This window comes from Poecilia reticulata, chromosome 8 (assembly GCF_904066995.2).
Source record: "Poecilia reticulata chromosome 8, P_reticulata-male-v2, whole genome shotgun sequence".
NCBI classification, from domain to species: Eukaryota; Metazoa; Chordata; class Actinopteri; order Cyprinodontiformes; family Poeciliidae; genus Poecilia; species Poecilia reticulata.
The window spans coordinates 20,147,668-20,162,185 of NC_088837.1; the positions used below are offsets into that span (position 1 = coordinate 20,147,668).

At 37.6% G+C, this 14,518-nt stretch overlaps 1 protein-coding gene across 2 annotated transcripts in view; it reads left to right on the forward strand.

Annotated features, from left to right (window-relative positions):
• stat5a (signal transducer and activator of transcription 5a) overlaps positions 1–14,518 on the forward strand; it is a 57,121-nt gene that overhangs the window by 26,072 nt on the left and 16,531 nt on the right. The window contains exons 2-6 of one of the 2 annotated variants that reach the window (XM_008417057.2): positions 5,411–5,467; positions 10,385–10,528; positions 10,620–10,776; positions 12,812–12,901; positions 13,671–13,845. In XM_008417057.2, coding sequence (XP_008415279.1) covers positions 10,398–10,528; positions 10,620–10,776; positions 12,812–12,901; positions 13,671–13,845 — 553 coding nt within the window. In that variant the 5' untranslated portion in view covers positions 5,411–5,467; positions 10,385–10,397. The remainder of the gene's footprint in view (positions 1–5,410; positions 5,468–10,384; positions 10,529–10,619; positions 10,777–12,811; positions 12,902–13,670; positions 13,846–14,518) is intronic. The other variant, XM_008417056.2, reaches the window with a different exon arrangement.

Genomic DNA, 14,518 nt, shown 5'->3' on the forward strand with positions numbered 1-14,518 from the left:
AAGAAAACTGGAATATGTCCTCACTGCACTATTTACCAACATTATTGCAATTGCATGACTTTCTAATAGCATGGAGGCCTTTTGTCATCTGACGAAAACCAACCTTGGATCAAAATACTACCACTGTGATCCAAAGTTATGTTTTTTTGTTTTTTTTAATCAACATATCTTTTGAAATTGTGACTCACAAATGTCTGCAGCTTCTTTAAGCATTAATGACAACTTCCTGACTGCTTCTCTGACTGGTTTGAGTCTCATTTTTTCATCAGTTTAGAATAAAAGTACAGTTCCTGCAACATCATTGTTCTACTGTCTTTGCCTCTATTGCTTATTTTCTTGTCCCTCTCCACACTAACACCTTTGAACTTTATGTCAAGTTAATCACATTTAGTAAAATTCCTGCTAGGAGTAAAGACTGAATCATGAAATTGGATCAAAGAGTGCATTAAGCAATAAAGAAAGAGTGCATACTTATACAGCCAGCTTATTACATCTCTTTAAAAAATATATTTTCTTCATTAAACAGAACGTTTCGTTTTCACTTTATTTTTGTAGGACGTAAACCCTATTAAAGTTGGATAACATATTTAATGATTTACTATCCTTTTTTTTTTACATCACATAAACCTAGATATTACAGAGATTTTGAGATGTACTGTAATTTTTATCAGCTGACTGCTCCTAGTGTAAGCAGTTCTTTAACTCGGAGCAGACAGCTGACACATTAAAAGGCTGATTCTTTTTGGTATTTGACCTCTTTTCTACGGTTATATCTCTGTCTCAGCCTTCAATGACTCACGCTTGAAGGCTATCTTATCTACAAAGGTCACCTGACTTTAGGAAAACCCTCTGCAATCAGAAGAAGTCTGAATTTAGTAAGCACTTATTGGTTTTATGTCTTTGAGTTGGTACAACAAGCCTCTGCAGCCGCTTGAGAATGGATTTTAGATTAGTTTGCTTTTCACTCTTGCATAATCCAAGTTGGGATACAACTCTCTTACTTTGTCATCCAGTGAGTCCCTTGCTCATAAATATGCCATGGTTTTGCGTATTGGCTCCAAGAAAATTCAAATAAGTAGTTCCTTGCATCGTTGCCAGTATTGTGAGGATGGAATGAGGAATATTGGCTTTAACCCGACGTCCATAAATATAACACTTTGCACAAGAGAAAGAGGGGTGAAGTCGAGTTGAATTTCTTTTTATTTTCCTTTGATTGTCATTTCATGAAGTGAGTGAAATGAGCTCCGAGTGATATGAGGATAATGGATAGGTACAGCAGCAGCATATGTTGTTGGTGTGTGACAGACGAGGAGAAGAATGATAGCAGAACGAAGGGAAAAATTTACTGGCAGAACCGTGTGCAGGTAATTCATACTGGACAACGAGAAATATGTTTCGGTGTGAGAATGTGTTTGAAGTAGCTGCCAAGGTTATTTTCATTCTTTTGCAAAAGGAAGGCTGTAAAAGATAAAAGAGATTGTTGGAGTTCTTTTATGGGCCAGCCAAAGTAAAAGGTGAGATAATCTTATTTGCATGTCTGCTTTTAACTTTTCTAGATTTGCCTCGGACTTGGTGGGCGCCTGCTGGGGGCCTGAAAGAGTCGCAGTGATGGATTTAAGTGTTTTAGATAAGAACTGCTCATGTTTTGACTGAAGGTCTTTTTTTCACATTCAGAGATATTGATTTCGCCTGCAAGTAGTGCCTTATTGGAGCATTGGTAAATTCCACCAGCACAGTACTTTTACAACATGTACACAACACCATAACATGTAATTATTTCAGGGTTATGTAAGATTAAAAAAAACAGTGCAGTCAAAACCAATAAGCAGTTCCTTGACATAAATACTAAAGCTTGAACTTGTCATTAACTGCATTATTTAATGGGGTTAAAGCAGGACTTTTGTCTTCATTTCTGACGTATCCATTTCCGATCTCCTACTCCTCTAAGACAGTGGAATGATGAAGAGAATCATTTGCTCCGATAATAACTTTGTCAGTAGATCAGGAGGCTTTTTCACTCATTAAGCACCATTGCTCTTGAAAATTGAGCTAATTGTCCTTTTGGTTTGGTTACGAAAAGAAAAACACATTAGCAATCATCAGTTTCAGGCTCACTAATTGCTTTAACTGCCTCAGTAAACCTTTTTCTGCTGCTTTTTGATGCAGCTGTAGAAATAATTGATTGTGAGTGCTGTGGCCTAAGAAGAATATGCTTTTAACTGTCCTTATTGATCAGTTTACTCAAACGAATCTATTGTTATTATTCCAGGTAAAGTATTGAAAGGAACTTTTATCGTAATACATTTGATAATCGTCTCCCTTTCCCCTCTAATGTATCTATGGTTATCATATAGGCCACCACTAATGTTCTCCATTAGTATATAACAAGCTAACTTTTTGGAAATTCACACTAAACTTATTCCGAATAACATGAACAGAACCTGCCTGACAACCTGAAGGTGAACGATCATCAACACTGTAGAATATAACTCCATCTGAAGACATTCAGCAACAGATGAACAAAGCTTTTGACATCTACCGAGTCTGCCTCAGAGAGGTTTCACTCCAACGAACCACAACGAGAGCCATTGTCCACAAACTTACGAAAACATGCAACAGCGGTGCACGTTTCCCAGGACTGCTCAGTCTGTCAAAATTAATTCAAGACCACATTAACGACTCATCCAGGATGTTATAAAAGTAAGAACATCTAAAAAGAAGATCTCTGAGGACCTAACTTGGCTTAGTTAAAGTCAGTGTTCGTGGTTAAATATTAACTAAGACACTGGGCATAGATTTCATCTTTAGGGTGAAGCTTCTAGTCCACCATCAACGACCAAAAAGAACACAAAGGCCCATCCAGCACAGGCCAAAAGAAGCAAAAGTACCTAATAGTGTATTTTTCTGGGACTGCTTTATTATAAGACCTGCGTGGCCTGCCATTACTAATACATCAATTCAATTTGACTGTTAAGTCACCCTGCTAGATTATGAAGCCATGTGGTGATATAAAATAGAGCAGTGACTCTTCTTTGGATTTTCTGAGTTAACTAAATGAAGGTTGTAGTGTGGCTTAGCATTAAGACCTTAAACTGTTCATGCTAAAAAAAAAAAAAAAAGGAAAATCCTGCAATGTGGCTGAAAGAAAATATTTCTGAAAAAACTTCTTGTTAGTTGTGATCACAAATGTTTGATGGCAGTTGTTGCTGCCAAGATTGGCCAATCTGTTACTGAGAAAACAATAATAAAAAAAAATAAAATTTTGTTCCCTTTGCTAAATTGAGTCATTATATGTGTAAAGATTTCCCTACAATAGGAATATTTTAAATTTGACACAAAAGCAAAAACAGACGGGGTTGAATACTTTTTGATGACCCCGCTCATGAAATACTGCTTTCTTTTTTATTGTAAGATGCATTTTGGCCCTTACAAATTTTTGAGACAAGTGTGATTTAAAAGAAACAATATTGTTTTATCAGAAGTGCTGTTTTCACAGTAACAGAGTTAAGTGAAACGGGGTCACAGATGTGGTTAAAAGAACAAATCCAAAGGCCCAGGCAGAAAAATGAAGATGCTCGTATATTTGTCTGGGGTTTTCTATCAGCATATGGTTTCCCGATGTTCTGTCTCTTTGGAGTCCAGGCAGGAATGAGAGCTGGCTCAGTCACCACGACCCCAAATTTCAAAGTCCGATTCTCTTTTTTTGTCTTTCGACTTTCTGTCTGGTTGTAGTTTAGATAGCGCAGCTCCCTCAAATCATTATGGCTTCTTGTGTGTGACACAAGTTCAGTTTTTGCAGCAACAAAAAACAGGCTGGTGTAGCTAGAACCTAAACCTGATAATAATGCCTTAAGGTCTGTCAAAACATATTTCTTATGTCTGCCTTACACATATAAACTGTTGCTATTAATTCGGTGTACTCTCTTCGTTTTTCTTCACATAGTTATCAGTCACAGCCATTAGCAGTGAGTCCTCCATTAAAGAAAATAACTTTTTTGTGACCTATCCTCTCAGCCGCTGGCCATTCATGACCTGTGGCAAAATATTAAGCTTCTGTAAAATTTCTTCCTGTCCAAAGAAGTGATTTATTTCCACTGTCACCACATGCCTGCTCCGGAGAGGAATTACTTAATCAGCAACCTTTTACAGTCGGCTAGGCTTTCTAGAAATACTTTTCACAAATTACAACTGAATATTTGAATGTGAGTGAAATGATGTACATTGAAATGCATTGAATTTAAATGCATGTCATTCGTTCTGAACCTGGGTTTCTGATTTCATTGTATTTTAATGACATTAATGAATGGGAATTTAATATGGACTAAGCATTTTTCTATATAATAGGAATTAGTGCTATTTAAAAAAAAGGTTTGCCAGTATTTTTTCAAATAAGTATGGGTTGGGGGTTACAGCTTTTTATACTAAGATAAGCAAGGTTTTCTCTCCAGAAAGTTTTCAGTAGCTGTAGTTCATCTTAGAGTTGAAAATGAAAGTCAACACAGGAGTTTTATGATGCTGATGTCACATGTAGGAGGGAGAAGTGATTTAACACAGACCTGTAAAGGACACAAAATTTGAGTGAATCAGTAAATAAATAAGTCTGGCAGCTCATTAAAACTCACCTAAAGATGTGGACATCCTTCGTTGGGGTGCACCACCTCATAGCCCCATCAAACCCTCCATGGGTGGAGACGAGATGCAATACAAGACACTATTAACTTGCAATACAACGTTAGTAAGGTCATGGGAAATCATATTCTTTGTGTAATGCAGTTCACACGTTTATCTACCTTGTATTAAACTACTCCAAAAAAATATATATAAATTTACAGAATTAAAAAAAATAAATAAATTACACCTTTTAGAACAATTATGAAATAGTTTCTTGTGAATCCAGAAATATTTCAAGTAATTGTAATCATTCTTGAGTTCCACATATGAGCACATAAAATGTCTCTAGTAATTGCTCAGAACTGCTTTGTTTCATTTTTTTAAAATAAGACAGTCTTCAGTCCCCATCTCTAGCATCGTTGTGGCTTCTGCTGTTTTCCCACAAACGTCTTTTTAATTGCTGCATCTTTTGAATTCCTGTCTAATAACATTTCGATGAATTTGCCTGATGAAGCGTTAGTTTTTTAAAAGAATTTCTGCTTTTCATAAATTATTTTAGCTTATTGTCAAGACATGGAGAACTGAAATAAAGAGAAATCCATTCACTGGACTTTCCCTTTCGCCCTTTTCTTAACCTCCCCAGGCCTTTTGTTGAAGCTTTCTTCCCTGTGAGAAATAGACGGCTTCCTCAGAAGCACCCAGGGTTGACTCACTTCCTCCATTTGGTCTCTCTATCTCTTCTGTCTTTCTTTCTCTGGTTGTCTGTCTCTTTCACTCTCTCACTTTCTGTCTGTCTCAGGTTAGTGGCGCTCCACTTTAGCGTTTCCTGCTGTTACATAGTAGCGCAAACCTGAAGGTAAGTTTTTTTCTTTTTCCTCTAGATCCATGCCACATTGCAGAAGTTATCTTGTACTCGTTGTGAGAAGGGGAAAAAAAAAAGGGGACGTTGAATGTCTCGTGTTTGGAAATAGTGAATCTGTTACTGGGAAAGATGTTACTTTCCTGTTAGAGGTGAGAATGGAAGTGTTTGTGGTGAGCAGTCCCAGTAGCCTGCACCTTTAACAGCTGTTAAGGTGACAGGTAGACTTGTAAAGCAGCACAACAAAACATTTTAGCTTCAGCTCCCTGCAGTGCTTTCTGGGCATATGTGTGTGTGAGGCTAGGATGGTGCAGAAACAAAGCTACACACAGTGGGTGTCACAGAAAGAGCTGGTAGAAAGGTTTTCTGCTCTTCCTGTTGGGTTCTTCCTCCAATCAGCTGATAGCTCATGTGCTGATGCTTGCTGCTGATTCCCTTGCAGATAAAATGTCTATGTTGCACATTTGAATTTGACTTATTTTCTCTTTTTGGGATTGAGTAAATGTTTTACCACTTGGTTTTCATTCATTTGAACAGTTGAGAGAGAGAGAGAGAGAGAGAGAGAGAGAGAGAGAGAGAAAAGACGTTATGGTTAACAGGAGCAACTCTGTAGTGAAATGAAAGAGTATTTGCCCCCTTACAGATTTGCTTTCACAGTTACGGGTTTCAGATTTGCAAGCCGATTTTGTGATCAGACAAAGATAACATGAGTGAACGCAAAATACAGTTGACAGTTATTTCCCTTATTGAAGAAATAAAAAAAGTGAAATATATTGCTCCTTACGTCACTACAGAGGAACTGGGTAAGGTTTCCAAGCATGTTTTCAAACATCTCAGTCAAGTTCTGTACGTGTCCTTAGAGTCATTTTTGTGCGTCAGACATTTCTGGTAAGCATCACCACTGTCCTAAAGTCTTAGAAATAGCCAAGTAAAACTGCATATAGGAGCCCTGAATACTTCAGCAGCGCAAACATCTCTGTTTGTGCTGCAGAGAAATTAACCTTTAGTAAAAGTCTTTCATCAATATATTAAAGGTGATACGATTTGATCAATGTTGGAGTTGTCGCCTAAGGATGTGCAGCGACTTATAAGTCTGTTGGTACCCATGGTAAGGATGTGGAAAAAGACTTAAAATACATTTTCTGTAATTCTTTTATCTTAGATTGAAGAATTTGGATAAAAACACCATTAGCATAGGCACACTTATCTAAAAAAAAAAAAAAGTTAAAATCTTGTATTCATCTTTAAGAAATGTTGATTTTTAACAATCATCCACCCCCTTTTATTAGCTTCTATAAAATAAATGTAACTAAAGTTGCACATCTCTAAAGCAATTATGAAAAAAATAATAATATTGGAGACCAGGACGAGGACGAGCCAAGTTTACACTGAGGAGGTTGAAACTCCAAAGCTCACTGTTACAGAACTGCCTCAAAGCATGCCTTCTTAGGGTCACCAGATCTCCATAACAACCGTCTATTTTAAGGCTTTTGTGCACATCTTTATCAATAATTGTGGAGGGTGCTTTGAATTGCCCTTAGTAGAAATTGATTAGCACATATAATAGGCCCAGCTGCCATTGGAGGGGTAAATTGCGAAACATCGCACATCTTTCGAAAGGTCACATGAGACAAAGAACAGATTTTTGAGTTTATTAAATTAATTTATTTTCCTGCTGCCTAATAACTCATTCGACATATGACAGAAAGTCATGTGTTGAAGTCATGAGATGTTCTTTACAGAATAAAGTTGTTTTGTTATCGGCAGTAAAGCAGATTTTTTTTCCCAGGCATTATCAGCAACCATGTGCAACGTTTTTCGTAACTGAATCTCTTGACTATTGACTTATTTGAGTCCTTAAAAAGAATTGTGTTTAAGGAAGAAGAAAGTCACAAAAGCTACCAAGGAGTGTATAAATGGAAGTTAAGATTTCGGAAATAAGCTGCTGAGAAACAAAAGTGAAAGAGACGTGCGAAAGACACAGTCTCATGTCACCGGGGAGGGCGAACTTCCCTTTTTGTTTGGTTGTTGTGTTATAGTAAAGAAGCTCTGTGTAGGTCTCTTTGTGTGAATTAGACATGCACAGATACACAAAAGATGCACACATTGTCAAGCAGAACCACTGACACCACAAACACCTACAAATACACTCATGCACACACAAACATGACAAATGTACACCACAAACTTCCCGCATACTCATTTCTCTTTGCCTTTTACTGACAGTGACTGAGCCACTTTTGAGAAAGCTGAGTGGGTGTGTTGACTGGAAACAAGTGGCATTGACCCAACACAACAGATTTAAACCTAAGGATAACCGAAGAACACGTTTAAGCCTCGTTCAGAGTGAAAGTAGGCGTCCCGCAGAGATTACCAGGAGCTTGCTGCTATGGTTTAAGATGGAAAAACGAGCAACAAATTTGAGGAAGTTGTTGCTCCTCAGGAGGTTTTATCATTCGCGTTGCAATTTTAGTCAAATCTCCATGAATATAGTTTTGGAGATTCTTCATTTTTAAGTCCGTGCTCTTTTAACACTTTTATGCGCAAATCAGAGAATTGCTATCTCTAGTTTGGACACGGTTGCTAATCTGGCATGGTCTCAGTCCCACTTCATGCAACCAGTCAAGGGCATCAGGTGTCTTCAGATTTAACACCTTAAATGTGTGGTAATTTGTTGCTTGTTAAATATACAGCTTTGCTGCATGTCACCAGATTTCTGGGAGGCCAGTGGTCAAGAGTCCTCAGTTGACTGGAAAAGACTTGATAGCAGCTTTCCTGCTGCATAGCAAGGCTCATATTTAGTACTTTTCTTTGACTGATTTAGTTACCACTACGATGTAGTATTGAAAATGTCTGTTGATATGCACCAAGTGGTCAGGTGTGTGAATTGTAATCTCCTCTTCATCAACTCCTTTGTGGTTTGGGGTCATGGTTCAGGTATTATTTGAGATTTTTAGATGCTAATGATAATGCTCTAAATAAATACCTTGTTGCCATGATAACTATACAAAAGTAAAAATTAAAAGTGATAGGGAAGCAGAGGGAATAGTTGCCTAGGGAATAGTTGCCTAAACTTTGCAACACCTCACCCCAAAAAAAATTAAAAAAAATAAACAAAAGTTTACAAATAAAACAAAACGGGACTAAAGTAACAGAGATACTCCGACATGTTGCCACCATGAGTGGCACAATTTGTGTGAAGCGTCTTTACCATCTTTACTTTGTCTTTACTTCGTATTGCGTAATGGATATACTGAATCAGTGTCTGCTGATTTGTGACACTTTGTCAATATTTTCAATATTCTTAGCCAAACTAAGATTTCAAAGATATTTAAAAAATTTGAGAGTGAATTTTTAATCCACCTCCTGAACTTTCTTTTCTTAATTTTCAGTCTATAAGCATCTCTTTCTTTGTAAGTAATTTGTAACACACTCCTGAGTTGTGAATCTTTTGGTGGCATTTATCAATATGGATAAGAACAAACTCACATATTTTCTTGTTTTTTTTGTTTTATTTTATTTTTTGCTGTATTTTGACATTTTCGCTCAGGTTAAAGAGTGAGGAAATGCTTAATTTGTTTAAAACAACAAAGTTTAATGTTCTGTGACAGTTACTCTAAAGATAAAGTTTAACTGCGCGTGGGAGTAGCCAGGCTTGAAATAAGAGAAATAAGCTCATGCACTACAGCCCTGTACTTTTCTGAATATATCCCGTGGATTTGAATGGTGAAACTCAAAAAAGTCCAATTATTATTATTATTTTCCTCTCAGAACGGGGGAACAGGAACAGCATGCATCAACACCATCAATGTGTTGATGATGTTTACTGCTGCTTGCCCTTTTTGTGCTGCATCTTGAAGTCATAGGTACATCTAATTAGAAGCTATTCAAAAATCGGGTTACAGTTAAATCCGTGACTTTGTCCATAGATTGCACTCCACAAGTGGTGCCTCTTGTGCATCCCTCCAGAATTATATTGGTTGGTAGACAATGTTTCATCCGGACCACAACAGATCACAGTATGGAAATTGTAGCTGCAGTTTCAGAGTGTGGAGCGCAGTGGACTTGTTACTCCAGCTCAAGCTTTCAGTAGATCTTGGTTAATACCAGCCAGTATGAATTAACTTTTAGCACATCATTCTAAATGCTTCATGAAGAGAAAAATATATTTGACTATAAGTTGCAGAACCAGCCAAACTATGAAAAAGGGCATGATGTACAATTACAGTAATATTGTACGTTAAAGACCAGCGATGTGTTTAAAGACTAAGACAAATGTAAGGAAATTTAAATGAAATACTGCGTCAGACATTGTTGGAATGAACTTTAAAATATTATTTAATTTTGAATAATGTTTTCAGTCATGTTTTGAAGGGGTCAACAGTTTCCGCTCAGGTTTTCAGGGAGCTGGTTCCAAACCAGTGGAGTAAGGAAACTCATTGTAGCCTCTGTTTTTAGTTTGGTTTTAGGGACACTGGATCAGTAGGTCCCCAATAGCCTCGGCAAATCTAAATGCATTTAGGCCAAAAGGCCATTCAGTCCCATTCACATCATCAAAAAAATTTAAAGTTTTATATTTTAATCTTGACATCTTGTAAAGCTAACTGTGTAGACTTACAGTGTATCAGTGGTCAAAAGCATGACTGCAAAGCATTGCAAATTTCTGTTTGTTTCAGAAAACAAATTGGTTGCATTAATGTACAGACATACCACTATTTATTGCAAAAGTGTCAAAGAAAGTAGAAATACAACATTGGTTGCTTATTGTGCCTACTTCTTCAGGAGTCATTCACAGTTATCTCTGCAAACTGTCTAATTGTCAGACACAATTAGACGTGTTTAGACAATCTGCTTTGTTTGATCTCAGCTTTGAGCTTTGTCATTGACTATGCTAATTAGCTGATTCCTTTGCAGCTTCAGGGTGTTGATGATGGCAGTGTGGATCCAGGCCCAGCAGCTTCAGGGAGATGCTCTTCACCAGATGCAGTCACTGTACGGCCAGCACTTCCCCATTGAAGTGCGCCATTATCTATCCCAGTGGATAGAGAGCCAGCTCTGGTGAGTTTTGTTTCCATTCAAGGCTGCTGGAGTCTTGGTGCACGCGCATGAATTTCACATTTCTTTTGCGTGCACGTATGTGTGTTTCTAGGGATGCTATAGACCTGGAGAACCCACAAGAGGAGTTCAAGGCCAAACGCCTCTTGGACAGTCTGATACAAGAGCTGCAAAACAAGGCTGAGCACCAGGTTGGAGAAGATGGCTTCCTTCTTAAAATCAAACTGGGTCACTACGCTAACCAACTCAAGGTAATTTTAGTTTTTATTTTTGTTTATCTATTGAGTCACTCCTGTTTTTTTATGCTTTAAAAGAACCCGGAGTTTTTATATATTTTGGTGTCAAATATCCTCTTGTCAAAGGTTGTCATTTGTTTTTTTATAATGCAGTACTTGACACTTTTGCTTCTGCTTGTTTAGTCAATTACCCCCGACATGTAAACAATTTAGGCATAAAAAAAGACTCTTAAACTCAATTAATGATCCAGTATTTGTGTCTACACATTAACATGCAACTTACCAAAGGAGAGGTTTTAAGTTGGGTTTTATTGTGACTCACATAAAATTGTGTTTTGGCATCAACACTATTCTCCAAGAAGTGTGAGCTGCAAACATGACATCAAATAATGATCAGCTGGATGATAATGTGCCTTACAGATCTTCTGTGAGGTCTTTGCTAAAATGTCTCCCCTATTTTTATTTTTTAAAATGTGTCTTTCAGTTCTGATCATCTTCTTTTGACATTTTTAGACTTGTATGTTCTTCTTCTTCCTCTGCTGTTGCCCTTTCTCAAAGAAAAGATATGGCTAAACACTACTTTCAAAAATTCGAGGAAAGTTCCTTGACGCAAGTTTAAAAAGCACAAAAAAACAGACTGGATAGAACTTTTGTGCAGACGTGTGCATAATAATAAATGCTTATAATAGCCATGGAAGCTGAGTGAGGTTTCTTAATGACAAATAAACTGTACTAATATAGTTATACTTTCTACAGAGACAGTTAACAAAAGCTTCAGACGCTGAAGACCGCCGATTCTGCCTTGTTGTACCATAATGGATCAGACAACAAATTTGTCACACTTCCAGCATAACTTTCATCCTCATAATCATCATCATCATCATCTTGACTTTCATCAATACAAGTCAGCCTATACAGGTCTTATAATCCAAAAATAGGAAAGATGGGCAAAGTTTTAGATTCCTAGTTGTTTATTTTATGTAGCTGGATGGATAGATGTCTTTTTCTAAACGCTTTTTATCTGTAATCATAACTTAGGTGTGTAATCATAACTTATATATATATATATATATATATATATATATATATATATATATATATATATATATATATATATATATATATATATATATATATATATATATATATATATATATATATATATATGTTATAACTTTTTTATCCTTTTCTTAAATCTTTTTCTTTTTTTTTTCTTTTTTCAAAACCTCTTTCTCTTTATTACTGTTTATTCAATGCTGTTTTTATTTTGTTTTTTAATTATGTAAAGCACCTTGAAATGCCCTGCTGCTGAAATGTGCTATGCAAATAAAATTAGATTTGATTTGATTGAGATATATATATAATATTTACTATTATTATTTCAGTTTTAAAATTGTTTTAGGTAATGGAAATATATGTGACCTCCTGTGAGGGGAAAAAAAAAAAGAAATCAACAAGGTGCCAGGTTATGTTTTCAGCAAAATATTAGAGTTGCTTACAATGAAACAGGATAGATGTTTAGAAGGCACAAGTGTTCAGCTCAATTTCCTTCCTTGTAGTAGTTCTTAGAAAGAGCACACAACACGGCGAGTGTTTTGAGAACAGGTTGTATCCGCATGGAGGAAAACAAGAGAGCAGCCCAAGTCAGCTACGGTAACCAACCAACACTGCTATTTACGATCAAACTCCCTGCTCACAGAAATATTCCTGTGACTAGCTTCCTCCCAAGCCTGAAACATAGCATGGAAATAGAGATGGAATAACTTATTAATCCTGACGCTGGGCTCATGTTTAATACATTAGATTTTAATCTGTTTACTTTTAGATGTTTATTTTAAGTTAAAAAAAAAAAAAAAAGCAATTTCACAAATTATTCGCCAGCATAAAAGTATCACAGCATCCTCTTATCTTCATGGAAAGTTGTGATTTCCGTCGCTGAGGTGTGCTAATTGATTTTAGCATGTCTCCAGCATTCACTCCAGATCTTAACAGGCTTCTCTGATGCTACTAAATTGGTCTTAACATGGTTCATGCTCTCCTTTTCTTTCAGAGCACGTATGACCGCTGTCCTCTGGAGCTGGTTCGGTGTATCAAACACATCCTCTACACAGAGCAGAGGCTCATCAGAGAGGCTACAAATGTAAGTTTGATGCAGATGGCATTTGCCGTGTGTCGCCTGCACACTCACACACACCTCCGTCCGACGATAACGCCAAATCCTAGACCGAGTCTAACATTACTGAGTGAAGCCTAAATTACATGATAGCCCAGAAATTGGGTAATTGGATAAATGCTCTCATTTTTCCGCTGTTTGTCCACCAAATGTCAGCCTGTTTATTACGTTGTTGTAAAAGTGATTCATTAGCACATTAGCGTCTGTTCAGTTTTACGGCTGACTCTTCCCTTTTAAATTTCTCCACTTTAATGCCATGTGAAGTGCTGCTTTTTTTCAGTTTACACAATAGCCCTGCGTTCTAAAACCCTGAAACCAGCAGCGCGTGAAACATCTGACTCCCACTAAGTCCTGTTCTGAATTGATTTTCAGTCACAACATGTTTTTTCTATTTGCGAAATTGACTTTGACCGAATTAATTTCATGCTGTTTAGCCTGAACCTTCATGGCACCATGATGCACTCACAGTCTACCAGCAAGCACACATGCATTTTTTTTTCCATCTCGGTTTTCTGTGTCTCCACAGTATTTGCTTTTAGTCGCTGGGGAGTTTGTCGTCAAATACACTAACAGCAACATAGAGCAGTCAGCATCCCACCCTGAGGCCTCTAAAATAACAGCTCACCAGAGGCTACCCATTTGTATTAACAATCCTAATAAACCACCCGGTCTTCCACGTGGACAGCTATTTGTCTTTCTCATTCCTCCGTCTGTACGTTTTCCACGTTTTATTTAGTCAAGCTCTCCGGTGGGTGGGATGATGGACAGCATGTCTCAGAAGTACCAGCAGATCAACCAAGCCTTTGAGGAGCTTCGCCTGCTCACACAAGACACTGAGAATGACCTGCGCAAGCTCCAGCACAACCAGGAGTACTTTATCATCCAGTACCAAGAAAGCCTTCGCATCCAGGGTGAGACCGGAGGGCACGCACGTCAATCTTGTTGTTGCTCTAAATTAATTATTTGACTTACAGGCATTTGCAATGAGCAGCTACAGGTTGGGTAATTAGTAAAGCAATCTATAAAGGTGAAACATGTTTAGGTGGCACGGTGTGTGGCTTTTGTAAACATTTGGTTAATTGAATTGCGTCCTGTTTTGGTCCCTTTGGATTACCAAAATTGGTTCTGTTTGCTAAATGCCAGGATGCATTTGTACGAAATCAGCAGCAGTGTGCATGCACAGAGATTCCTATGCATTTAAACAAGATGGAAAAACCCAGATGACAATGTCACGTTTTGGTAAGCAACTGTCGCACTAGTGGCCTTCATTTCAAAATAACCAGACAGGAAATGGGAAAAGAGAGAGAAGGGAGGTAGACATGTAGCAAAGGTCCTGAGCTCTGAAATGGAAACCGCCGACTGCTTCAGCAAAGACTAATGGCCTCCGTATGTGGGGCACCTGATCTGCTGCTGCACCATGTCCAGCTACTGCAAGTCCTGCACCAACTTGGCTCGAAAGGCCGCTCAGAAGCCATTCCTCCTTCAGAACGCATTCAGTTTGCAAAAGCCCTTTAACTTTCAGTCACGTTTCCTGTCGTCTGACAAAAGTGAAGTTAGTTATCAGTAAGAACCATTTTTATTGTA